The 26,971-nt window shown below is 30.6% G+C and overlaps 1 protein-coding gene across 1 annotated transcript in view; it reads right to left on the bottom strand.

The window, feature by feature from the left end:
- The window catches only part of LOC148272148 (disks large 1 tumor suppressor protein-like), a gene marked incomplete at both ends in the record, with an annotated part of 30,856 nt that extends 4,667 nt beyond the window's left edge, over positions 1-26,189 (bottom strand). The window contains 3 exons of the mRNA XM_088240459.1: positions 14,651-14,860; positions 18,877-18,957; positions 25,986-26,189. Coding sequence (XP_088096585.1) covers positions 14,651-14,860; positions 18,877-18,957; positions 25,986-26,189 — 495 coding nt within the window. The remainder of the gene's footprint in view (positions 1-14,650; positions 14,861-18,876; positions 18,958-25,985) is intronic.
- Between the last annotated feature and the right edge of the window lie 782 nt (positions 26,190-26,971).

Genomic DNA, 26,971 nt, shown 5'->3' with positions numbered 1-26,971 from the left:
TTAAATATTAGGTCAAATTAAAAAAGTGTACATTTCATATTTTTTCTGCAACCAAATTCATTCGATTGAATGAAAAAAAATTATGTGCAATTTTTGAAATTTATGTAATAGAAGTAATTAGAAACTATAAAATTCTAACGTTAAAATCAGTTTTGCGCTTTGAATAATATGACGTTCATTTTATGAAATAATCTGAAACTGAAAATGATCGGCACTTGATAAATGCTGTTTCAAAAAGTTTTCTTATTGGTTTGATAGTATTTTGCTTTATGAGAATTTCCGTACCATCAGAAGAAACGAAGAAGTTTATGAATTTAAGAGGACAACTGCGCTAAGGGTACATTTTTTATCCGAAAATATGTGAACTAAATTTATCATTTTAATTAATAAATTGCATGAAATAGAGATTATGTAACTTTTTACTGTGTTTTTTTTTAAAAAAAGAAAAATAAATATTTGCGTTTTAACGATTTACCCAAATATTCTATTTTTAGGGTCATTTTAAACGAGTTGTAAAAAACTCACTATCAGAAAATGGGAATCAAGTTGGAGTAGAGTGGGATTCGACCAACGAACCTTTGATCCGTGAGTCCGAGTCACTGGCCATGGGACCCGATTCAAAGTCTTGTGTTTCTTTAAAATTAAGTTTTGAAACCTAACTTGTAGTCAGTAAACGTAAACAGACGCAACATGCAACTTTCAATCGGTTTATCGATCCATTAGTTTTTAAGGATATGCACTTAGTAGAATTTAAATAAAAGTTTTTTAGTGATTAAATTGATTACCGCTGTTTGACTAAGATTATTTTATTATAGAATTGTTAATAAAAATCATCGATATTCGTTTTGAAATCTGTATAGAAATCAAATAAATATTATATCGTCGGTATACTGTTAAAACCCTCTTAATGACAAAATTAAAGAAAACAAGATAAAAATGCAGTTATGTGATTTTTAGAAAAAGTTTTATCAACTGATAAAAGTCTCTAAATCCTCTGAGGTTAAGTTTCAAAGTTATAACGTTAAAAATGTATTCTGTTGAAAACGTAAAAATAACATTGACTCCATATTTATGTTTAATTTACTGAATGGCTTAATTGATGAACCATCGTAACTAGAACAAGTGGCATTTAATGTTCCGATCCGCCGGTTGCGAAATAATAATTTGCTGTTCCTTGATCAGCATAGCGCAAACTATGGCTTGCATGCACCAATATCCCAATTATGTCGCATTGTAAAACTCGAGACAAAATCTGGACTTTTTCGGTATAAGATTTTATAGATTCAAAAAATTACTATGATACCAGATTTTGCCTTTTTTTATTATTGAAAATTTTTACATAAGCATTCTTTTGAACAATTTTTTAATTCCCATCAAACTGCACATAAGTTTTTTGCAGGGATTTCTCTCTTTAAACATTTTGGTAACACAATATAATAATGTTTAAATAACAATATAAAAATCTTAAATTTATCAATAAAATAAAAGTTTAAAAAAATTAAATACAAGTAAATGAGATAGTATTTTTTTTTAAAATTTTTGTCTTAGCTTTAAATTTGTTAAGTTGTATTTTAAAATTAAAACAATTGAAAAAATTCAAAGGGATTTAAATTTCGTGCGTATGTATCATGTTCAAAATATGAATATGGAAGACCATGAATATGGATTCTTAATATAATTTACTCAATATACATATATCAATAATCCGCCCAGCAAAATATATTAAGAGTTGTTTAAAGAAAGCAAATTTTTAGCATTGTGATACAAAAGCCGACATAAAGTTTTAACTCGGTCAGCGTAAACCATGCATGGGTACAATAATATTTGGCAAAGAAATTCCTGTTTCCGACACGAAAATTCTTTTTTTTTTTCAGTTACCATAAACAGGGTATTAAAAAATTATTTTAAAGATTCACGGCTGGTTATAAGTAGACTAATATAGGAAAATAATAGCATAATTTAAGAGTGTATTCACAATGAAGTGCTTGGGGTAAATTAAAGTAGAATTTTATCGTGTTATTTATTTGATTAAAAAATTAATATGTCTTGGATTTTTCTAAAGGGACTATTGTTTTTTTTTCTATGAATCGTATAAACTTAGGGGCTGATTTATTATTTTACTTTATTAATTATGCGCTTGAAATACAATATATTCAAAAAATATAAATTGGGAACACAAAAATTAAACGTAATTTTTCTCAATCAAGGCAAAAATGTGGTGCAAAAAAAACCAAAATATATATGTACATATATCCATGGCCCAAAAATCAAATAAGTTTAAAACTCGCTTATTTATAGTCGCTGTTCCTAATTAAGAAACTTATAATACAAAATTATGTCACATAAAAAAAAATTTTTTTGAACAAACAAGTAAAATGAAACATTTGTCAGTGTGTAATGAGTTAATTTACCTTTAATTATGTTCATGTTATCATATCAAAATTTTGATTGGGTGAACAATATTATGAAAATTCCTCTTCTGCATTCTATTTCCTCGTCCCTTTACCTTTATTATTATTATTATTATAGATAACTTATATAGCGCCATTTTCGTAATAAAATACCTCAAGGGCGCTTTACATAGTGATTTTATTGTTAAATTAATTTAATTGAAGCTTATAAATTTGTTATTTAATTAAAATAATTTATTTTGTTGTCACGTGCTACGGATTTATTCAAATGATTTAGAGAACAAGTGGGTTTTTAGTTTTTTCCGAAACATCACTTCAGTTTCACAGCCTCGCACCTCTGCTGGGAGAGCATTCCATGCCATAGGGCCTGCGACCGCAAATGCGCGTTCACTAAATTTAGTGCGTTACATTGTTGTCTTATATAATATATTATTTTTTCTCTTTACTATGTAACATGTTTTCTCATTATATTTGTGAAAAACTTTGAAACAAAATTAAGAAATCATACGATTTTTAATTTTTAAACAAATGTTTTTTTTTCATCGCGCAATAATAATAATAACATAATTTATATATAAAAAATATTCTTTATATGTATTTCTGTTAAAAAATACACTTAAAAGTTTTATGTAACTAAAATATAATTACTTTTAGACCGGCAGATTACGCCATTTCAAATTTAGACTAAACTTAGGTTTCTGGGATCTCAATAAAGACTTAGTATTAAACTAAAATTTATTGTGATAATTTAAAGATAATAAGTTGAACATGAAAGTGACCGAAGCTAACTTTAATTTTTTTGATTTCGACCAGAAATACAACCATTTTAAATCGGATATATTTTTGTGACATTTTCTTTTATTTCTCCGTAAAATTATGCCTTCGGTAATACTTTTAAAGAAACTTATCATACTGTTTTAGTTGAAGCCTTTTTTTATAGAATTGTATTTTTTTTTTAAATAGAAGAAAAGTTGTAATATTTAATTTAAAACAACATCTTATTTACGTTTTAATGACCATCATACCGACCCTTACCGAAAATAATAATGGCAGGTCTAAAAGCGTTAATAAGATGCTGTTACTTTTTATTTTTTGTATTTTTTTATTTTATTTCTGTAGTTTCTACTCGCGGGTGTAAATTTTTTGGCACAAAATCGAGTGTGGATTAGCCAGCCTAATGGTGTGGTGTACTGGTGTTCGTGTTTACCTGCCAATTAACTAATGAATTAATTTTTAAAATGTGTTGTTATTTACCAATCAAGCCGATGTTTTTTTTATGGGGCATTTTCATTGCTGAAAACGCCCCACAGAAGTGGAGAACGGTCATACTCGCGTATAAGAATTTGAGTCTTATTATCGTAGTAAATCAGAGTTATTTTTGTCTGGGGAAATATTGTCGCTGTAAGCTTTGAAAGAAATGTACAGTAGCTAGCAGAAAGAGACTGCCGGCCTAATCGGCTTTTTAGAGCGTCGTTTTTGTCATTTATACAAATACCTGACTTGAGACGACGCTCTACGAAGTCAGAAATCTCTTTCTTAACTCCGTTGTAATTTATTTACTGTCAAAGCTTTGTGTGAAAACGAAACGCCGAACAACTGTACATTTTTTTTCACCATTTGTTTTTATTATAGTTTAATGATATCGGAATTAACAGTGACTTCTGACTGGTAAACATTATATAGGGTAAGGATAACTTATATAAAACTAAACTTAATCTTACGTGTGGGTACATTTAAAAATAACTTGAAAGAGATACAATACGTAATATTTCAATGACACACAGTGGACAAATTACTGAAACATGTGCAGGTGGTGTACTGTACTGTAAGATAGGATTTTATTATATGAAAATATTTATTGTTTAATTACATTGTATAGGGTGCAATTGAGGTGACTTATTAGTCATATACCCTTATTAGGGTGAGTTTTTGAATTTTAATAAATCTGCTGATTAATTAAAATTTTATGGCTATAATTTTTTATCTTTTTTATTTCTAAAATTTCTTATCTATCTTACTTCGGACTATGTAAAATTTAAGCGCCAAAATTACGTTTTATCTCATTAAAATGTGATGCATAGTTTTATATTTCGTTATTTTATCTACGAGTATGTGAAGCTAAATGTTATTTCAGACCATATTCAATTGCTCTTCCGCTTTGTCCTACATATGAACCAGGACAATTACATGTTAATTAATAAATTCCGCTTTTTTTGCCAAAGATGCCCATAAGAAGGTGAAAGCGCTAATTGTTCGAAAAAATATGTTCTAGTTTACTAAATATTTTTAATTAGTAACTTTAAAAAAAAAAAATTATATAAATTTAAAACATATTTTACATAATTTTATATAATATTTCTAAGGAGTTTTTGCACAAAAAATCATGCCAAAAATGCCCATTAGAAGGTGAAAGCGCTAATTGTTCGAAAAAATATGTTCAAGTTTACTAAATATTTTTAATTAGTTTAACTTTAAAAAAAATTTTTTTAATTAAATTTAAAACATAATTTACATAATTTTATATAATATTTCTAAGGAGTTTTTGTACAAAAATACAGATAACAATATTTATGTACAGATGATTTTATTTTTTAAACTATAACATTATTTACAAAAGCAGAATAAAAATTATGATACACAAATTAAAAAGGTACAAAAATGTTTCAAAAACTTACAAAATAAACAGAATACAAGGTATGAAAATGAATTCAAAATGAAATATCCAAAATACAATATATAAAAGAAAAAAGAAAAATTGAAAAATACAAAAAGTTTAAATATTAAATATTCAAGCAAAAACGGTAAAATATTAAAAGTTATATGTTAACGATGCGCATTCTCTGGATCAACTAACATTAAATGTAAATATAAGATTTTACATCTATAATAAAGATTTCATTAACTCTTAAAACACTGTGGTAAATAATCCCCCTGCACAAGTAAAAGTAAAAGACGGAATATTTTAAAGTTCAGACATTTGAAGAAAAAAAAATCATGGAAACATATTATTTAATAATACTTTTTCCATAATTTACGCAAATAAACATTTAATTTGTCGACCTTGCGGTGGATCGGTTAGCGCATTTTCCTGCCACGCAAGAGGTCTCGGGTTCGATTCCCGACACGGTTGATATTAAAAATGTATTTAATATTTTTTATTTGGGAGGGTCCAATGTCTTGCAGGGTACCCGCTGGCACAGCGCGGGTTTAAACTGTGTAACTCGGTTATAAGCTTAGACTATACCCTGTCTGCGTAATCTATAAGTGTGAAAGCACTACAATAAATGATATGAATCATACACGTATTCAAAATGTGATTCGAGGTCCAGTAAATACCAAGACAAAAGGGTGTTTTTACACAAAAAATATTTCACAGTCCCTGGACTGGTATATGAAGCGTGGGACTGCTCATCTTACCTTCATGTAACAAAAATATTCAAGATGCGCTGCGATTGGTGTGTCAATGCAGTGCCCTATGCACCATTAGCTTCGGAAAGGGAATGATGATGATAAAATATAATTTAGCCCAGCTGAAGAAAAATAAATAAAAAATACGCCACTCATGTTACGCGCGTGCGTCCACCATCGCTGTCATCAAACGACTAATGACTAAATCTGTTTTACCCAACACCCACCATAGAACAGCGTCTTTGTCTTCCATGTTATGAGTTCTATCTTCGTGCTTTCTCTAATACAGATGTGCTGCTGAATTAGTGGACATTCATTCTTCGCGTAGCAAGGATAAACATTTTTTGTATCGACATCCAGCATAGTTTTACAGGATGTTCTTAAAGGTTTTAAACCTTGTCTCATCAGAAACCACGATGATCAGTATGAGCAAGAAGATATATTGGCACATGAAAATATTTTTTTAGAACGACTAAAATATTAAAAAATAAAATATGGAAAAAACATATGGTTGCTTACGTCTGCGGGGAAGAAACGAGGTGAGGGGTGGGGGGAGGCTCCCCGTGCTTCTCTCCTGCAGAAGTGAGCAACCTTTTGGTTTTTTAAAAATATTTTATTAAAAAAAAAAAAAAATCTTTCTAAATATTTTATTAAATATGATAATATTTCTTCTTGCCCATACTGATCATCGTAGTATCGGATGTGACAGGGTTTAAAGAACACCCGTATATATATTTTTTTCCAAATCCGGTTTGAAAATGTCTATTTGAAGATTTAATAAATACGAGTTCATCATTAAAAAAAATAAGAGAGATATATCAAGTCTTGTGTCCTATGTCGACTAGTGTGACATCACAGCCATACAAGAGTTAACGTTCAGTCAGTTTTTCTCGTCGCAAGTATTACTCATTTGCACATAATATATTTTCCCGACTTTAGCAATGCATGTTTCGTGTTATATTGAAATAATAGAAACTAAAATACGTGTCACGTAAGCTTCGATTTTAATATACTATTAATCATTGAACCGCCGAATTATAACTCATACAAAACCCTACTAGCGATCAATATTAACCGTCTCGCATCATTTCACGTAATTTCACCCGCGGTGGGTGGAAAAGGGGTTAAGTCATAAAATAGCTCCTTCAGCTTTTTTGTTAGATTGAGTATTTCTGCTGATATTATTGTTTGACTGAACTGCATGTATTTATGATAGGTAAAATATCGAGCATACCAAGTAAAATTTTTGTGATTTTGAGAGTTTTTCATCAATTTTAGTGCTGGGTGGTATCATGAGAGGTATAATTATTTATTTAATGCCTTGTCGGCTTTTACATGTTTTACATACAAATATACAAATAAAGAGAGACATGTATTTTACACAGAAGTAGCAAAAAATATAAATGATTTTTAGAAGAAGAAAAAAAAACTTAAAAATATCAACTTTACATGTTAGTATAAAATATATGGATAAACTAAACATATAGTTTATATATATATATTGCATTGGAAAGAATAGAAGTGCATTTTTAATTATGAAGAGAAACATGCATTTTACACAAAAGTAGCAAAAAATCAAATGAATTAAGGGAAAAAAAAAAACATGATTATATATTAGTAGAAAATGTATGAGTGTACATATTTATAGCATAAGTGTATTTTTTCGTAAAAGTTATATTAAAAGAATCTTAAAATTAGACGAAGTTAGAAAAATACTGATTTAAAACACAGATATGGGTCAATAAACGGCGAGAAAGATTTTTTCGCAATTGGTCTGGGTGTTGTAGTAAATTTTTCTTTACCTATTCAATATTCTCTCTATCGCACCTGCTGACAAGCTTCTAAATAGAAATTAAGCGGGTTTTTCCGAATTTAAAAAAAATTATTGTAATAGTCCTCTGTTCTCTCCTCCATTTTATTTTTTCATCTTCGGCTTTTTTGTGGTGCTTTTTTATTATTTTCTAGTAGAATATTATGCACCTGAAGCGAAAAACTGATCACTTTACCTTCATGTAACAAAAATGATCAAGATGCGCTGCAATTGATGTACTAAATCAGTGCTTAATGCACCATTCTGTGTGAAAAATAAATAATGAATCAATGAATGAAATAATATCCTATTTTTTCTTCTAAATGAGTAACATTTTGCCATGTAAATATTTCTAATTATATTATATTATCCTGAACCTTTCTATTTTTATAAAATCATGTTATATCTGAACCACCTTAATATTTTTGAAATACGTTCGTATCAGTACAAGTCTTTTCATAATTTTTCCATAAAAAAATAGCATTTGGTGTTCACGACTCACGACCAAGTGAAGAAAACAAACATCCCATATTACGAAGTCCTTGATTACAGGTGCATAATTACTTTTACCGTTATTTGGGAAAAAACTGTATGAATGTACTTGTTTATATTATTTTTGGTGTTTTTTCCAAAAAAATTAACACAAAAAAAGCTGCAATTGGAGTACCATGCAGAGCTCTATGCATCACTATGTGTGGATATGGAAATGATGATAATAACATTTTTCATATGGACGATTTTCTTTTTAACTTTTAAGAAAATAATGGATTTTGACTTAACCCCAAATGCGCCTTTCCACTGAATATGGTGCTAAGCATCGTTTCTAATATTGAGATATTCATCAAATAGAATATGTGCACAAGGTTTCATCAAATTCTAACACAGATAGATTTAATGAAGTCAGTGTTCTTCAAACTCAACGTTATCGTTTGCAATAATAATAATTACTCTATTCCCCAACTGTAATCCAAATCATCGAAAGGGGATGGAGATTTAAGTACCAGGCCGCGATTACAAACGCTATCTCCATGAGTACTTATCGAGACGGTGTAAAGTAAAATCGGTATTTATTTACGAAAATGTGGACATTGATATGGAAAAAGCATCTTCGTCTGTAACCTGCAATTGAACACTTTAGAAAAAAATGTGTAAATATTTTGTTTTTCATACAGAAAACCTAATTTTACTTTGTAGATTGAAATTGAAAACCAACGTTAACTTTCTAGTTTAATGCGGGTCCTGCAGCTCAAAAACAATGGCCGCATTTGTCGGTAATTACAGACGAGATAAAACTTTCTTATATATAAGGTTTATTTATTTTAAAGAAACAAACAGTCGACAATGATATAATATATATTTTTTTAAATACGGTTTAAAGACAGACCAGCGAAGTTTCTAAATAAAAATCATACATATCATCGTTTTTAACTTTACACATTTTTTTCACATATTTTATTTGTACGAAATATGCCCAATCAGCAAAAGTGCCGGTATGAGGAAATATAACATATTTTGACACAATAGTTTTAATAAAAAGTCGACAAAACAACATCACAAATCACTATTCACATGGGTTGTAAGAACTGTTTAATTTAGGTGTTTTTTAAGTGCGCATATGTTTTAATTATTTTTTAGGTCGTTAAAAAGTGAATTGTAGAACTTTATTGCAGTATACAAAAACCTGTTTCTGTTTTTGTTAGTCCTAGGTTGTTCGCAAGTTAAATCATTTGACGCTCTTGTATTTCTTTGGTGTATATTGTAGTTAAAATTAAATTTAATATTATTCTTTACTTTATTATTTTTTATCTTAAATATCATCTTTACTTTTTCTGTGTAAATTAATTCATCTAAATTGAGCATTTTAGTTATTCTATATTAACCTGTGGTACTATATTTATTAAAATTAAATGTTACTTTAAGTGATCTATTCATTGTTCTATTAACTGATTCTTGCATTTGTTTACTACACTAAGACCATATTATTAATCCATGTACAAAGTTATATTATAAATGCATATAATAATCTTTGGTTGAATAAAATTTTTAAATCTGAGTAAACGCTATGAATTAAATAAATGATAAATTAGATAAAGGTAAATACGTGATACCAATTTTTATTGCCTTATCTAAAGCCTTTGACACCATTGATCATGACACTCTATTATGCTTTCTGTTAAGATTTGAATTCAGAAGGAATTACTTAAAGCTAATTGCTAATATATAAAGGGAAGAAAAACTATGACAAAGAATCTTAATTAGTGATAAGATACTTATACTTATAGGAGTCCCTCAGGGGTCAATATTAAGCCCCCTATTGTGTTTATTGTACATGGATAACACCATACATTTAAATGTATCGGGAAGGTATTTTGTCTATGCAGATGATACTTTATTAATTTAAAGTTTTGATAATGAAATCCAACTTCAAAACAATATAATGTTTATCTGAATAAATTCGTGTACTGGGTAGGTAATATTATATCAACTTATTTACTATAAATACAAATAAGACAGGCACCGTGGCACAGTTGGTAAGACGGCTAATTGTGAGACTGGCGTCGCGGGTTCGATTCCCGCCAGTTGCAAGAAAGAAAACCAAGAAAGATTTTTTTCTAAATTGGTCTGGGTGTTGTGGTGTATTTTTGATCATTTCTTTCCATATTTTTTCTTTCCTACAAGCCTTTGAAATAGAGGCTTAGCGGGTTAATCCTTTTTTTTAAAAATGTTTTTAAAAAATATAAATATAAAACAAAAAAACAGACGCCCCATAAAACTTTGCCCAGTAATTAAAGATGAGTAATAAATTATAGAAACCGAAAATGTTTATTACTTGAGTTTAGAAGTAAATAACAAATAAGCATGGACGAAACATATCAATATGTTATAAAAAAATTGGTTTCAATTATTGGGGAAATGAGGACAATAGAAATTTTTGATAAAATAACAAAATCATTAATCTTGATTACTTTCACACTTAGTATTTGGATTAATATGGTCGAAGTATAGTAAATAAATGCAATAATTAGTTAAAAGAAATATGAATAAAAAGAAATATTAAATTTTAATAAATATGCTTTAATACAATAACAAAAATGCTCAGTTAGGCTGAACTCATTTTACACAGAAAAAGTGAAAATAATATTTAAGACGAAACATAATAAAATGAGGATAATTTTTTTAATTAATTTAACTACAATATACATCGAAAAAATACAAGAGCCTCAAATAAGTTAACTTCCAAATAACCTAGGACTAAGATAAAACAAAACAGTTTTGTTTATACAAGTACGTATCGTATGTAAGTTCTATATTTCACTTTCTAATTACTTTAAAGATATACAAAACCCATGCGCACTTAAAAAACAACTAAATTAAACGTTCTTACTGCCCATATGACGAGTGATATGTAATGTTATTTTATCGACTTTTATCGATGTCGTAACTTAGTATATCCTCTCATACCAGCGCTTTTGCTGATTGGGAATATTTTGTAGAAATAAAATATGTAATGTTATGTATTACGTAATTTTATATGTAAAGTAAAACGATGTGTTTTGTGATAAATAAATACATTTATAGATAAAATCTATAATCGACCCGATAAAAAGCGTAATAAACATATGTGACACAGCACCTGGGGTGCTATTTTATACTTTGAACATGCAAAGTATTCTCTAAGCGTGCTCTAGCGTTTAGAATACCAGTCTTGGGAGTCTATTATGTAACTCAAAATGGTACCTTTAAAAAAAAACTAGGAGTGTGGCAGGCGCAGCATTTGAACAGTCAAATAGATAAGGCTGTCAAGTGATCAGATACTTCATCATCATTTCTCTATCCTCATCTAATGATGCATAGAGCACTGCATTCTTATACCAACAACAGCGTATCTGTATATTTTGTGCGACACGAAGGAAAGATGGCCAGTCTTCGCTTCAGGTGCCATTCTTAGTCTTTACTACCCTTGCGTTCTTTTAAAGGCATAAGGTTGTCGACGTCTTGGACGTCCGTCAGTGACTGTTCGTAGGTGAATCATCTCAGAACTGACTTAGGTAGATGCACAGAAGCTGGCAGCCAACAGAAAGGTCTGGCGGCTATTTGTGGACACCATGCGTTTTTACTGGAGAGTGGCATAGAATGATCAGGATGAAAAAAATATCACTTTCCAGGGAAAATTCTTTGTTGAAAAATAATTAAATATTAAAACAGAATAACGGTGCTACGTCGCCATAGACTAACGGATAGTCGTTTTCCATATCGATAGTTGGAGGGCCGGCAATTGATATAGGCTACTTTTCATGCCGAAAAGATATATATTTTCAAAGGATATTTTTTTTGTTAAACAACGAAGCTACTTAATTAACTCATTTTTTCCTAATACTACGTACTATACGAGCAAAGCCGCGAGTAAAAGCGAATATATTCAATACGAGGCATGCTCAGAAAGTAAGTGTACTAGATTTATATATATTTTTATAAAATGCGTACTTGGAAAAAAATATACAGGATAAAGTTGATGCACTTGTTGAGTATTTTTCCACATTATTACCATATCTTTCAATGCATGTGATGAGCCGTGGCACAAGCTTCTTCATGCACCCCTCGAAGAACTCTTAAGCCAGCTAATTCCCCCATTCAGAATATCTTTCTGCGCCTGCTCGTCAATTAAACATTTTACTCTACCCATGTGTGCCATCAGGGAGGTTTTGAAATGATAATCTAAATGCGTGAATTCAAAACATCTCAACCAAATGATTTCAAAAGCGCCATGGTGGCTGAAACAGTGTGAGGACGAGTGTTGTACAACAAGCACACTCCTCTCATCAGTATTCCCCGCCCTTTATTTTTAATGCTTTTTTTTAGTTTTTTAAGGTCTAACAATATTGTTGTGCATTAACAGTCTCCCCTTGAGGCCGAAATTTTACCAAATTGATGGTTTTTTGGTCCCAAAACACCAAAGGCGTGATTTTTTTGTCGGAAATTTGGTTTTTGAATTTTTTAGAACTCTCTACACCGTTCCTTTCACAATACCTTTGCCGTAAACTATTTTGGTTCGTGGAAATTTTTCGGTAGGTGTTATTCCTAACATCTTTTATGCAACCGGACTCTACCACGTAAATTAATGTACTATCATGTTCCTGCAATGCTTGCTCTGTCAGGAGATCCCTCTTTTAATGTCTTGAACATATAATACAGCTTTAGTTTGAGAAACTTCGAGAAAATAGTAGGCAGAGATACGAAGTTTGAAATTGTACACCTTATATCTAGAAATTTGAGAAATGCAACAAGTAGGAATAAAACTGGCTGCCTACTCTTATTACTTGCTTGAAAGTAAGTTTGACTTTGTGTATACTAAACAAGCCAGAATGTTAATTTCATATATTCTGTATACATACAAAACTATCGACAACTTATAATTGCTCCTTTTCCTCTTATTCACAAAGTGGTTGTGCAGCTCAACTGTGGAATCATCTCCCATCCACAATTGGGAAATATAACGAACTATGAATACCGATAAAAATACATGAAGTGAATTTGAATAATTAACAGTATTTTAAAAATCAATATGGATTATTTATAATGATTATTTTTTATTTATCCATAACAATGGATAAAAAAAATATGTCCCTAAAAAACGCGACATGTTTGGCTTTGACAGTTGTGACATCAAGATTCGTGACGATGTTCTGTAAAAATTTGAATGGTTTTTAACAAAGTTGAAAATAAACATGAATTGTGACGTATGGGGGGCGTGGCCAATGCAATGACCGTTTTTGCAGGAATTCAAAATCACTTATTTAAAAATATTTTTTTGCTACTAATAAGTAGCAAAACGCTTCACTTTCCACAAACTTAATGGTGAATAGTCATGTTATGGAATTCCAGATGACATCGTTTAGTTTTTGACTAAAGCAAGATATTAAGTCAACAATCATTTTAGAATGACAAAATGTCTGAGAAATGTCAAAGTTTTTAAAGGCAGTTGATCGTAATGTCACTTCCTAAATCAGTCAACATCTCTCTTGTAACAAATATGAATTTGGAGATATTCAAAGTTAAAATAAAAATTATTGTAATATTTAAGCCCACTGTATGTGAATAGAACAGAAATTTAAATAAATGAACTAATTGACCGAATAGATGCTGCTAGCTCAGATCTGGGACTCTCAATTATTAATATAAGCAAAACAAAGCTTATGATCATTGATCAAACTAATAAAGTAGCATCATTATCTTCAAGAAATGCACAGAAAATAAAAGAATGAGTCAATTTAATTCATCTAGGTTCTCTTATCAGCGATGATGGTGTGTGTAAAGGTGAAATACGGCGAAGTCTTGATATTGCCTTAAGTGTTATGAGTCAGCTGATGAAGATTTGGAAGAATCGTAATATAACTGGACGGTCTGGAGTGTTGGACACTCAGAAAATCTAAAAATAAAAAATCTAAGCTTTCGAAATATTGTGTTTGCGGCAAATGCTGCAGATTCCGTGGACAGCTAGACGAAAAAATATATCTACTCCAGGAACTAGACATAAGGTAATAAATTACTTCCGTGTTTCAAGGGGAAACTCTGATAGCTTAGAAAAAACTATCCTCTTGGAAAGTGTCTAAGAAACAAGATCGCGAGGACGTCAACCAATAAGATGAAGCGGCTTGGTCACTGAATTATCAGAATTATCACTGACGAACGCCTACGGAAGAGCACAAAACCGTTCCAGATGGAGAGAGACTATCCACTGATGAACCATGCCCGGAGTCAGACTTAATCACCATCTACAGACACGAAGCATGGATTGGAGAGAGATGTGAATTGAACCAACTAACAAAATGTTAAAACTAGTGTTTTTATGTTTCAACTATACGAGCTTTTTGCTTACTATTTTAACAAAACTCTTGTGATATTTTAAATTAACAAGATTGTTTTATATCGATTACAGAAATAAAACAAAAGTAATGAGTTTACTTCACCTTTAAAGTGTCGGCTAGTTTATTCCACCCGCAATGGGCTTATTTAGTCTTACCTTAGTGTCCCTGACGGCGACGATCTTGTCTCCCACGGAGAGCCTCCCAGCTGCGGCCCCATCCCGGGCCACCTGCGTGACGAAGACTCCCACGTCCCCAGGAACGTGTGGACTGCCACGACCTCCCGCTATGGAGAATCCCAATCCTCTCAGGCCCTTTTCCAGGACTACGGGAACCCCTCGCCTGTCAGGGTTGGCTCGACGGATAAACTAAGAAAAAAACAGTAAAATCATATTATAAAAGACACCATAGCACGTCGACTCTTTAGAGATAGAAAAAGCATTGCGTGTTTGTAATTTGTACGTAAATTATGCGCTAGCTATGCTTTTTATACGTTAATTACGTTTTAGCAACGTTTTCTCTACATAAATTACGTGCTAGCAACGATTTCTCTACTCCCTAGAAGAAGTTTAGGATCGCATTGTGACATGCATAATTAGTGTTGATGTTATGTGTGTTTTAGTTTTAACGTTTAAAGCACTGATTTTGTGGAACATTATTAATGATATATTCAAATACGATTACTTTGTTTTTTATAAACCACTTATAAAAAAAACTAAATACTAATAATAATTTACTAGTTTCGACAAAACACTGCTTTCTTTAGGGTTAATTACAAAAAAAAGAAGTACCTACATAAAAAAATATACACAGAAGGTTAAGTGGGTGTGGCTAAGGAAGGAGACAGGGGGATTTAGTGTGGGCTTAAGGAGTATGAATATATTCAAAATTGGACAGTTGCTTAGATTTATTATATTACAAATTACATGAATCGTTATTTAGTACCTTTTTATTTCGAAAATTATTAAGTTTTCTTCCGTTTTCGTTTGTGAGTAAAATTGTAAGGGCATGTTCTACAAACTCCAAAAAAATACTATTTTTAAAACATTTCATATGTTTTTTAACTCTAGTTTTCAGTAAACGTGATGTTTTCCAACAAAATAATGAATTACTGCCATAACTTGTAAATGTCCAATTTGTCTAATTTATCAGTATTTGATTATTTGTTTTTTTAGTGAATTTCCTTTATTTTTGTTTGTATAATATGCTGGTATTATGTCATCTGGTAACTCTTTTAGAAATTTATTTGTAAAATTAATGCATAAAAATTTCACACGTAAGTGCTATTTTTACTAAACAACGTTTCATAGTTTCAAGACTGGTATTTTGAACGTACGATTGTTTTTTTTTCATTATTAACTCAAACTAGTGTTTTTGGAATTTAAAATATTGTATTTTTGTAATTTGTAAGCACGTGTAAAAGTTAATGGATCATTCGCATCGTGGTTTAACATTTCTAAAGGAGTCAAACAGGGATGTGTAATGTCACCACAATTGTTCAACATATACATCGATAACAGTATGAAAGAACTGAAATATTTAAGAATGGGAGAAAAAATGAGTGGTATAACTGTTAACTGTCTTCTGTATGCGGATGATGCCGTGCTTCTTGCTAGCAGCAAAGGAGACCTGCAATTCTTGGTAACAAAAGTCTACGATGTATGCAAGAAAAGCGATTTGCTTATGAATGTTAACAAATCGAAAGTGATGGTTTTTGAAAGGGATGAAAATATAACTATATTTGAGATTGGTGTAAACGGAGATATTCTGAATCAGGTAGAAGAATTTGTGTACCTGGGAAGTATGTTTACTAGGGATGGGAAAACCGAGAAAGGTATTGAAAGGAAGGTGAGTGCCGGGAACAGGGTAAACGGTGCACTGAAATCTACTTTAGCAAACAAATGTTTATCGCAGGTGGTTATAATAGCAGTTCACGATGGAGTTCTAGTGCCAACTCTAATGTTTGGTAGCGAAATATGGAATCGGAAAAATGATGATGAAAGCAGGTAAAATGTTGCCGAAATGTGATCCCTAAGGCAAATGTGCGGTAAAACGATGTATGATAAGTGCACAAATATCGAGATCCGTGAACTGTGTAAGAGTAAGACATGCATTATCGACAGAATCAAGAAAAGGGATGCTGCGTTGGTTTGGACATGTAGAGCGAATGGACAGCGAAAGAACGCCTAAAAGTATCTACGATGCAAATGTTGATGTATGCAGAAAACGAGAAAGACCGAGAAAGACATGGCACTATCAAGTCCATCAAATACTTGAAGAAGGACATGTCAAGATAAGGAATAATCGGCGAGCATGCATGAGAAGATGTATGAATGTAGAGGAAGTGAAGTCTGTATGCAAAGGTAGTGATATGGTGTTATTTTTTCTCTGCCTACCCCTATGGTAAAACGGCGTAATGGTTTGTTTGTTTGTAATATTACTATTTTTTATTTATTAAAAAAAAAAAAAAAAATCCAATGTTATTTATTTGTATTAGAATCGCACCGATAAACTTTGATTTTTTATTACAGTTTGGCTGAATCTAGTTTTTTTTTCATGACAGAGAATATAAAAGATAAACATAACTGTTTCAGCATAATATGATTATTATTTTAGTGAATATGATGTTACAACATAGAATCGTATAATGTACATACATATATAGTAAACATTATGTATTAAGTAAATAATCATAGGTAATCGATTCTCTGAAACATCAATACAAATTTAATCCAAACTGTTTCAACTTTTGTCAAATACAAATCAAGTTTTGATTAAAACCTGTTTATTAAAAACTTTAATGTTACTTTTTATTTCACTACCCACAAAATAATATTTTTCAACTTCAAATACATTTTTTTATTATTTATTTTGGAATACACATACCTATAAAATTGAATATGACAAAATAAAAATTCGGAAAAACAGTCAACGCAAATGTTATCGTTTTTAAATAATTAATTCAATCACTTCATTTTCACAAGAAGATCACAAATCTTTTTTTAAGCATTAAACCCATGAATTTTACTTTCATTCGTATTTCGTTTACATGCAGTTGATAGAAAATAGCGTCAAAAAGTGTAGTCTTGGAGAAAAAAAAAACTAATATATCTTAATCTATGTCAATAATTTTAACAGGTGGATCAATTGAATAATCATGAATGTTCAAAAATGGCCAGAATAGAGAACGTGAAGGTACTTATTCCCCTTTCAGAGGTTTTCTTCAAATATGTTACGCGTATATTTTGTATCAACGGCAAAAACTTCAGGCAGTTTATCAGAAAAAAATCAATACGTAAAAATAATTAAAAAATATTTTAAATGAACTTAAAACCTTTTCGATGTAATTGTTAAAAGTACCATATTATGTGTATTACATGATTTGTAAAATTTGTCTGTAAATAGTAATTTAGACTTAACCTGTAGATAGACCTTATTTTTTTTATTTAAGTATAATGTACAGCGCCCTTGAAGTGATTACTCACGAAAACGGCGCTTTAAAAATTGACGAAATTTATTATTATTATTAAACACTTAAATGAATTACCTTAATACTTGGAAAATTATACCGGAGACAAAATTATTTTATTTATTATTTATTTTTATTTATTTTCATTATATTACATACACAAAATTATAATTTATGTAAAGTTGCTTTGACTGTCTAACTAGGGTTATTTACCCCGTTCTAAAACAGTCAAAAAATATAAAAAACAGTAATCAATTCATAGAAACAGTTATAAAGATACAGGACAAAGTGAAAAAAAGTAAAAAATGGAGTAAAAACATGGTAAAAAATGTAGTAAAAACATAGTAAAATGTAATAAAAATATAGTAAAATTGTAGTAAAAACATGGTAAAAATGTAGTAAAAACATAGTAAAAATGTAGTAAAAAAAACGTTGCAAAAAAAAAAATTATAAAAACAAAGTAATAAATGCAGTGAAAACATAGTATAAAAACCATGAAAATATATAAATATGTCTATAAAAATATTTTGAAAGTCAGTAAAATGCGAAATAAAAACAGAATACATAGTAAGAAACATATTTAAAGTCATAATAAAAAAATGAATGTATGTTGTATAGCAAAAAGCATATTTAAAGAAAGAAAAAAAAAACAGCATAATAAAAAATAAAGTAAAAGATGTAATAAAAATTCAAAAAAAAATTTTTAAAAGAAAATTTAAAACCAACATTAAAAAGCACATGGCAACTAGATGAGATATCCTATGACTTAACCTTTAATATGTGAATATAACCTTGACGGATTTTAAAAATTATAAATAAATAATTTTAAAAAACTCAATAATTCGTAAATATTTTTGATAAATAAATGAACAAAACTTAGAGAATATATTATAATATTGCGTTGGTGAAACTTACCAATGTGACGTGGTTTCCCGCCCTCTTGAGCGCGTCTACAGCCACAGAGTGTGGGACTCCCATCACAGGTACACCGTTTACCTAAGGTAAATAATTAATACCCCATTAATTGCCATAACTTGTTCATTTATTCCCCAGGTACAGGTAAACTAGGCGGAGAAACAGGGGGGAACGTTCTAGAAACTACACATCACACGTGGCCTGAAAGGAATTCAGGAATGTATAATGAGCGCTAATATATTTAGAGCGCTAAATTTGTGATTTTCCTTGTCAATAAATTTATTCATCAATGAACATCAAATCCAGTTCATAAACGTAATCAAGTACCAGGGTCATTTTTGAAATTTATTTATTTATTTTATTTAAATGTACAATACAACACAACTGCCAACGACAATGTATTAATTTATGATTAGGAATTTAAAAAAACACGTTTTAAAAAAAAGCGCACAATAGATTACTAAGATACAACATGTGGCCCATAAAAACAATAGTAAAAAAGATAAATATTTGTTACTAAGGCACATTATGATATATAAATTGGAAGAATTTAAAGCTAGTAATCTCAGCATTGAAGAAATCTATATCTTTCAGTAGGCTGTTTAACGGATCAATCGTCCTACCCCAGGCATCAAATGGTAAGTTTGTCCTCCACTTAGGAAAAACAAATAATTTCTGTGACTTTGCTCTTTAGTAGTTTTTTTAAAACGTATTTTCAAAAATATTTACTCAATAATCTTAAAATAAGAGTCCTGCTGATTCTCATATAATCAGACAATTCACGTTTTTTTCAAAAAACAAAAATAATCGTTTGAAAAAATCCATACACATTACACCATATATTGGTAAAAATTAAGACCATTTTTTTCCCCACAAGCCATAATTTGAGCATCCGTCTTACTCCTGTATTAATTTTACTATTCAAATATTGTTCGGTAACATGTTACATATTTTAAGTAAACTGTATTGCAGTGTCCTTTTGCTATATTTATAACGATATCTGGGAACAGCTAGCTCTAGTAAAACCATACTAGTAAACCTTGTGTTGTAATCATGTACCAATTTGTGTTTATACTCAGAGTGCTACGCATGCTTAAGTTGTACAAATTAAGTTATACCAAATTCTCCCTTACTGATAATTTATTTACAGATTCATACATTAATGCCATTGAAATATTGTGTCTCTGGCGGTATAAACCTTTATGTAGTAGAATTTCGATCATTGAATTTTGTAAAGTTTTAATAAAATTAAGATTAGTTTTGCTTGATAACCTCCAGGAAAATAGAGAGTAACGTGTAAGTGATTCTAAAAGAGATAAATAAATAATTTGCAAAGTTTTAACAGGAACATAATATTTCAATGTGTTCATCCTCTTAATCGTTTATTGATTTTTCTTGTATTCACGCTCCTTTATTTTTTTCATTTAATTAATTTGTTGAGCAATATACATAATTTTATGTGCTCTAAAATGTTGGAATGATAAAAGGAAGAGCAATGCTACTTCTGGCCGGCAAGCTTGTGATTTCGAGCGTACCTAAAAGAACAATGATGAGTAGTGCAATGGGTAGTATCCATACTCTCTCTTGTACAGGTAAAGAAGAAACTTCTTCTGTATTCTCTCTACCATTAGTCAGTAAGTGGTTTCTTCAGGCTTCTTTAGATATACGCCTGATCTTCTTTTTACACGGATCCGAAAAAACCACCACCACCGGCATTCCCTTTATCGAGAGCACTGCACTTCTGAACTATATTTATTTGTAAACTAAATGCAACGTATTCCAATTGTTAGTTACATAAAAATAAGGGGATCACTTTTAATTTTATTTAAAAACAAATATTTTTGTTTATTCAGCAATACAAAAAAATATACACAACATCATCAAAAAAACATAAAATAAAGCCAAATCAGTTTTCCACGTATATTCAATTATAAAAATCCAGTTAAGTTAGATAGAATTCATGGAAGTGCATGTGTGCGAGTTCTTTTTTTGTGTGAGGATGCGTGTGTAAAAAAGTGGAGTGTGGTTTTGGTAGGTATGTGAATATGTGTGTGATTGTATATGGGTGTGAGGGTAGGTTTATGGACAGGGTGAGTGTGTGTTTGATTTGAGTGAATAGAAATAACTTAAATTTATAATGTAAAAATATTTTTTTTATTCAAAAAAACATAATTTTTTTCATGTAATAGTTTTTTTAAATTTTGGTTTTAAAAGTGAGTTAACTTCAATAAAATATGTCTATGTTATTGAAAAATAAGAAAAAAAAAAAAAGTTCTGTGCATAGTTGGTGCGAACTGTAGGTACATGGAAAAGAGATAGATTCGTGTGACGGGTGCGGTAGCCAGGTACATTAAGAGCCAACTCAGAAACCAGAACAGGACTATCAAGACGTCTATTAAGAATATCATGTAAAATCCCCATACCTAATACCAAACGATGATCCTCAAGACTAAGTATATTATGTTAATGACAAGAAGTTTTATAGTTAAGGTCCGTAAATCTGGATTTCCAATTGAGATGTCTCAAAAATGTTTTCTAAATATTTTCAAGCCTTATCTTGTGTATGGAATACCAAGGAGACCACACAGAGGAGCCATATTCAATGAGACTGTGAATGTAAGCGAAATAAATCAATTTGATACTACCAATATCATTAAAAACTTGGCAAGTGCGGATAACAAAACCTAAGTTTCTGTGTGCCCGGTTCACTATATTTTCGATGTGGTTTTCATACGTAAATTTTTTTATCTAGAATCACACCAAGATCACAAACACTTTCAACTCGTTGTATAGCTTGATTACTTAACAAATATTGATATAAAATAGGTTTGGAGCTACGTGAAAAAGAAATGAGTAAACATTTTGAGACATTTACATTTATGAATTTTTTTCATAGTAATCTGTTAATTGGTGAAGCTCGTCTTGGAGATTATGGCAGTCACTAGTATCTTTGATATTCAGATATATTTTTTTATAGTCAGTATACATCAAGAAATTTGAATTATGGATGACTGCATATATCATAAAGGTACGCATTAAAGAGCAAAGGACCTAAGTGTGACCCTTGAGGAACTCCCGATGGAATATCTATAAAATTGGACCGAAAACCTCCGAGTACGACAGCTTGGCTCCTGTAGCTAACGTAGGATGATATCCATCGATATACGTCACCTCGTATTCCAAGGTTAAAAATTTTCCTCAGAAGGATTATATGATCCACACGATCGAATGCCTTTTCAAAATCAGTGTAAACCACATCCACCGGTTCACATTTATCCATACAATGAAGTACAAAGTTCCTAGATTCAAGTAAACTCAATCACTTCTACGCTTCAAGTTAATTTTTTTTTTACGTTTCTATGGTTCTAGATGATATTACAGCGGACAATCCTAGTGATATTTGTGAGTTATCTTCAAAGCATTTTGTTACTTCCTTTAATCATTGCACCCTCAACACACAATTACCTAACACAAACATTCAAACTGATGATCATGTCAACATATCTTCTTTTTCAATTTCAAAAAGGTTGATTATTGGTCGTATCAAAAGTTTGTCAAATAGTACAAATGGGAGTCGTGATAACATATCTTCATATTTCGTTAAAATGTGTTGTTAAGAAATTACCAAACCGTTTTTTCTACTATTTCAATGATCATTAAGTGGAGACACATTTCCTGATAAGTGGAAAAGCGCTCTTATTACACCTATATATAAATCTGGTTACAAAAATTATATAAAAAAAACTAGCTGACCCGACAGACGTTGTCCTGCCCGAACTTTGGCTTGCCTTGGAAAAATACTTTCTATTGATAAATAGGTAGGTACTTAGGTACTTGCTTGTGATTAAATTCCAAAACTAAAAATTGTTAATATTCAAATATTAAATTTAAGTAGGTACTTGTTTATGGTTGAATACTGAAAGATAAAATAAATCTTTTTTCAAATATGGCATTCTTTTTGCAAACGTCAAACTCCGGTCGTCTTACCAACAAAGAGGTACTCTTATGTTGAAATACGATTTTTAAAAATGTATTGAATTTAATATTATTTTAGTGTTACCAAAAATCCAATAAAAATAAATAAATGGGTTGAAATTATAATGAATTTAAGGAAAGAATCTAATTGAGATCCACAAAAAACAAGGATGTTTGTAAACATAAAAAAAAAACTTTTTTATACAGAAAAAATAACATCTTTCAATTTTTTTGCAAATGCGTTCTCCTCAAATGCAACCCTGGTAGATCGATAAATAAAACATTTATGCTCCTAACTTCTTTTTTACATATTTGATACACGCACAGCGCAAAGATCTATATTTCTCTGAAAACCGCACGTAAATTGGTTAAACCGTTTAGGAGGAGTTCGGTGACATCACACGTACAGAGGAATTATATATATAAAGATAACATTCAATCTCCAAATGAACTATTATCGGCAAAGTTTTTGAAAAAATAGTCTACAATCAACTTTATAATGCTGTCAAAAACATGATCATCGAGAACTTGAATAATTAAAAATAATTATATATTTCTTTTTTTTAATACGCTAAATTTTATTTTTGATTTTGCATTGTAGTGTGTTTTTCGGTTTCTAAGTGTCTTTTTAAAAATAAAAAAATATTGTGATGTTGTTATTTATTTATTTTTAATAAGAATTATTTATTTAAATTATAACAATTTTTTTTACTAACCCGCATTATTTTTATAAATGCTACTTGGGCGTATTGTAAATTTGAATAAATAATTATAGCAACGAGGTTTAATTGAAAATCATAGAATTTTATAATATGAGCATTATTTTTTTAATTAATAAAATTGACTTAATTTTTTATACCCTTCTACGTAGTCATAATTTAATTACATTAGAACTCCGCTGTTTCGAACTATGATTATCCGGATTGCCAAATATCCAGATTGTTATCAAGAAATTAAAAAAATAAAGTAGAATTTTTAAATTTTATTTTAATTGTGCTTTTTTATGTGATTTTGTAAGTAAGCAAGTTTTTAACGTGATTCCGATTTGTTGTATTATTACAAAAACAATAAAAATGTAAACTTTTAACCTGGATAATTTGAGTTTTACTGTATCTGTATCTCGTCTAATTGAGTTTCAAAATCTGTTTTTAAATAATGCGAAGTCCTTTCTTGAACCACTATGCTAAGACCTCGTATTCGGGGAATTTCGGATAATGGAAGAAAATAATCCCCGAAGCTATCAATTTTATTTAAATTGGTAATTATATCTCAGCGTGCCAGTCTGCGTTACCTTTATACAGGAAATCTGTATATTACACTATTAACATAGAGTACGGGACTACATTCCGAGCTTAGCCGTGGCATTTAACCTTAGAACACGTTAAGCCCGCAACACCTGAAGCCATTTACCTGAATGAATTGTATATGTACGAGAATTTAATGTAAATACTAGGAATATTGGATACAAGATCTGTATAAAAATTGCCACTTAGCATTTTGTGGAAAGTTGAAAGACAATAACACGAAAACATTAAGGTTTGTTTAAATTCATTACTTTTCAGAATAAAATGTTTTTTTTCTTCACAGGCTTTACAGTTTGATGGATAAATAACCGGTTTCATCGCTCTCGTGACCTCGTTAAAATTGTATGATTTTTAAGAAGTTAATGTAATATATTTTGCTTGTAAAATTTAAGTGAATTGATTTAAGATACCTTTAAATTCACAGCCTATATATTGTACATCAATCTTAAAAATAAAATGGTCCATACTAATAAGCATACTAGTCTGATAATGTTACAAAAGTGAAAAAACCGCTTATTGGTTCATCAAACTAAGTGGACTAAAGAGTCTATCTCTCTTTTTTTTAATGGTAAGAACTGACTTCCTTAATTTGACTATATAATGATAAGAAAACTGATAGCAACAGGAGAGAAAACGTTTTAGAAAAATGCCGAATTTTAGTCCATTTTCCTTAGTTAATTAAAAATTTTAAAAGTTCTCATTTATATTTCAAAACAGACTTTTGCGATAAAAAATACTAACTTCAAAGCGTTAATAAACTCCAGTAAATCCCAAATTAGGCCAAAAATGCTCGCTTTTACATGATTTTTATGACTTTTGACAATTACCAAGACGGTATGCTTAACGATAATCTGTATTTATCAACCGAGCAATTACTTAGCCGGCTCATTTAACGTATTGATACTTACACTAAGGAATATGTTAAAACAGATAGAAAAAATATAAAAACTAAATATTTTTTATAGTGGCAACATTTAACATCTTAAAGCTCTTACATTTTAATAGAACAGAATCCAGCCACATTATCTAAGAATCTAGGCGTTGGAGTTCAAAACTGACAATTATGTCAGAATTCAATTCGAGTTCGAAATTTGCTTATTTTTCTGTCACATTTTTAAAAGGCTAGATCGATTAAAATATTTAATAAATCGTAATTAAAGGAAAAATTGCTCAGTGGAACAAATTTTTTGTCACTTTAATTCATACATATATGCGTATCGAGGGATATAAGACCCGATGCTGGGGTAATTGGTAGTGTATCTTCGGAATCGCTTGGGAGAATTTATCTTTAAACATAATGTCAGAATTAAGCTTTGTCACTTAAGTGCGTAGATGTGTGTACCGTGACGTACGCTTTCCTTTGTTACATATCGATATACCTACCCAAAACGTGAAGGTGAAGGGTCGGTAGTGCATCTTCGTAATCGTTAGAGAAAATTTATTTTTAACTATACCGTCAAGGTATGACGTCCTTAGCTTCTCATCATAATCGAAGCCCCGGTGTGCACCGTGCGTAAAAACTACTAAAATGGTACTCGCAAAGGTTTGCCTTCGTCCCAAAGAAACTAAAATGGAACTGAGTGAGGGTTATCACAAAAGCCCTTACAGGGTACTGTGGAATAAATAAAAATCTTTTTCTTGAATGAAATTTTCCAAATGAACCTTTTTGAAACTCTCAGATGTAGGTACTGCCGAGCAGATGATGAATCACTCGCCATTATGCCCATGTCTGTCAACGATTATTTTCCGAAAAATTCTTTCCCAGAAGCGGCAATACATTTCAATCTTAAAATTTCATTACCTACAAAGATATGAATACACTTTTCTCACCTCCATGATGGCGTCATTCAGCGTCAGTCTGCCGTCCAGGGTAGCAGCGCCGTCCTCGGTCAGCTTGGTGATGTATATGGCCTGGTCCGAGTAGGGCTTAGGCCCTGTCCCGTCCGTGCCCCCCGCTATGCTGAATCCTAGCCCCGCGGAGCCTCTCTCCAGCTCCACCGTGAAGTACTGCCACTCGTGATCTTCACCCTGTAAACAAGTTAAAGAATGATGAAATCATTAATTTATTACAATTATTTTTTTCAATTGACGATTAAACATTGAAAAAAGATACTCAACACTGATGTCAATCATAAAATAACTCAATTAAGACAAAATCTAATTAATACAATGGTACACAAAAGCTAAAATGTTTAATTTTGTATTTTTTCCGTAACTTGTATATGCATATATAAAAGTTTTAATTTCTCAAATGGAGTATTTGGAGAATGTATTCGATTAACTATTTTTATAACAGTAGTTCCTTGTAAGTTTTTGCATTTTGAATACATTTAAATACACATTTAAAAATAAGAATCGATGTATACAGTTAATTAGTTAAAAAAAGAGTGTGATTTGTTTTTTTTTTTGGCTTTAAAAACCGCCCTGACATAAAGTTGTTTGACTAGCAAATTAGTTAATTCAAATAAAAAACGTGTAGGGTAGATGGGGGCAGTTTAAGTATTATTTGCAATATATATTTTTATATTATAAATTATAACTGTGTAAGGCTGGGACATGCATTATCGACAAAATCAAGAAAGGGGTGCTACGTTGGTTTGGACATGTAGAGCAAATGGACTGCAAAAGAACGGCTAAAAGGATTTACGATGCGAACGTTGATGAATGCAGAAAATGAGGAAGACCGAGAAAGACATGGCACGATTAAGGCCATCAAGTACTTGAAGATGGATATGTTAAGAGTAGGAATTATCGGAGTGCATGCATGAGAAGATGTATGCATGTAGAGGAAGCGAGGTCTGTATGCAAAAATAGAG

The sequence above is a fragment of the Micrasema longulum genome, unplaced genomic scaffold (genome assembly GCF_059751315.1).
Source record: "Micrasema longulum isolate JH-2025_06_02 unplaced genomic scaffold, ASM5975131v1 h1tg002461l, whole genome shotgun sequence".
In the NCBI taxonomy this organism is placed as follows: domain Eukaryota; kingdom Metazoa; phylum Arthropoda; class Insecta; order Trichoptera; family Brachycentridae; genus Micrasema; species Micrasema longulum.
The sequence above is the reverse complement of the archived record's forward strand: the minus strand, read 5'-3'. Positions and strand labels throughout refer to the sequence as shown.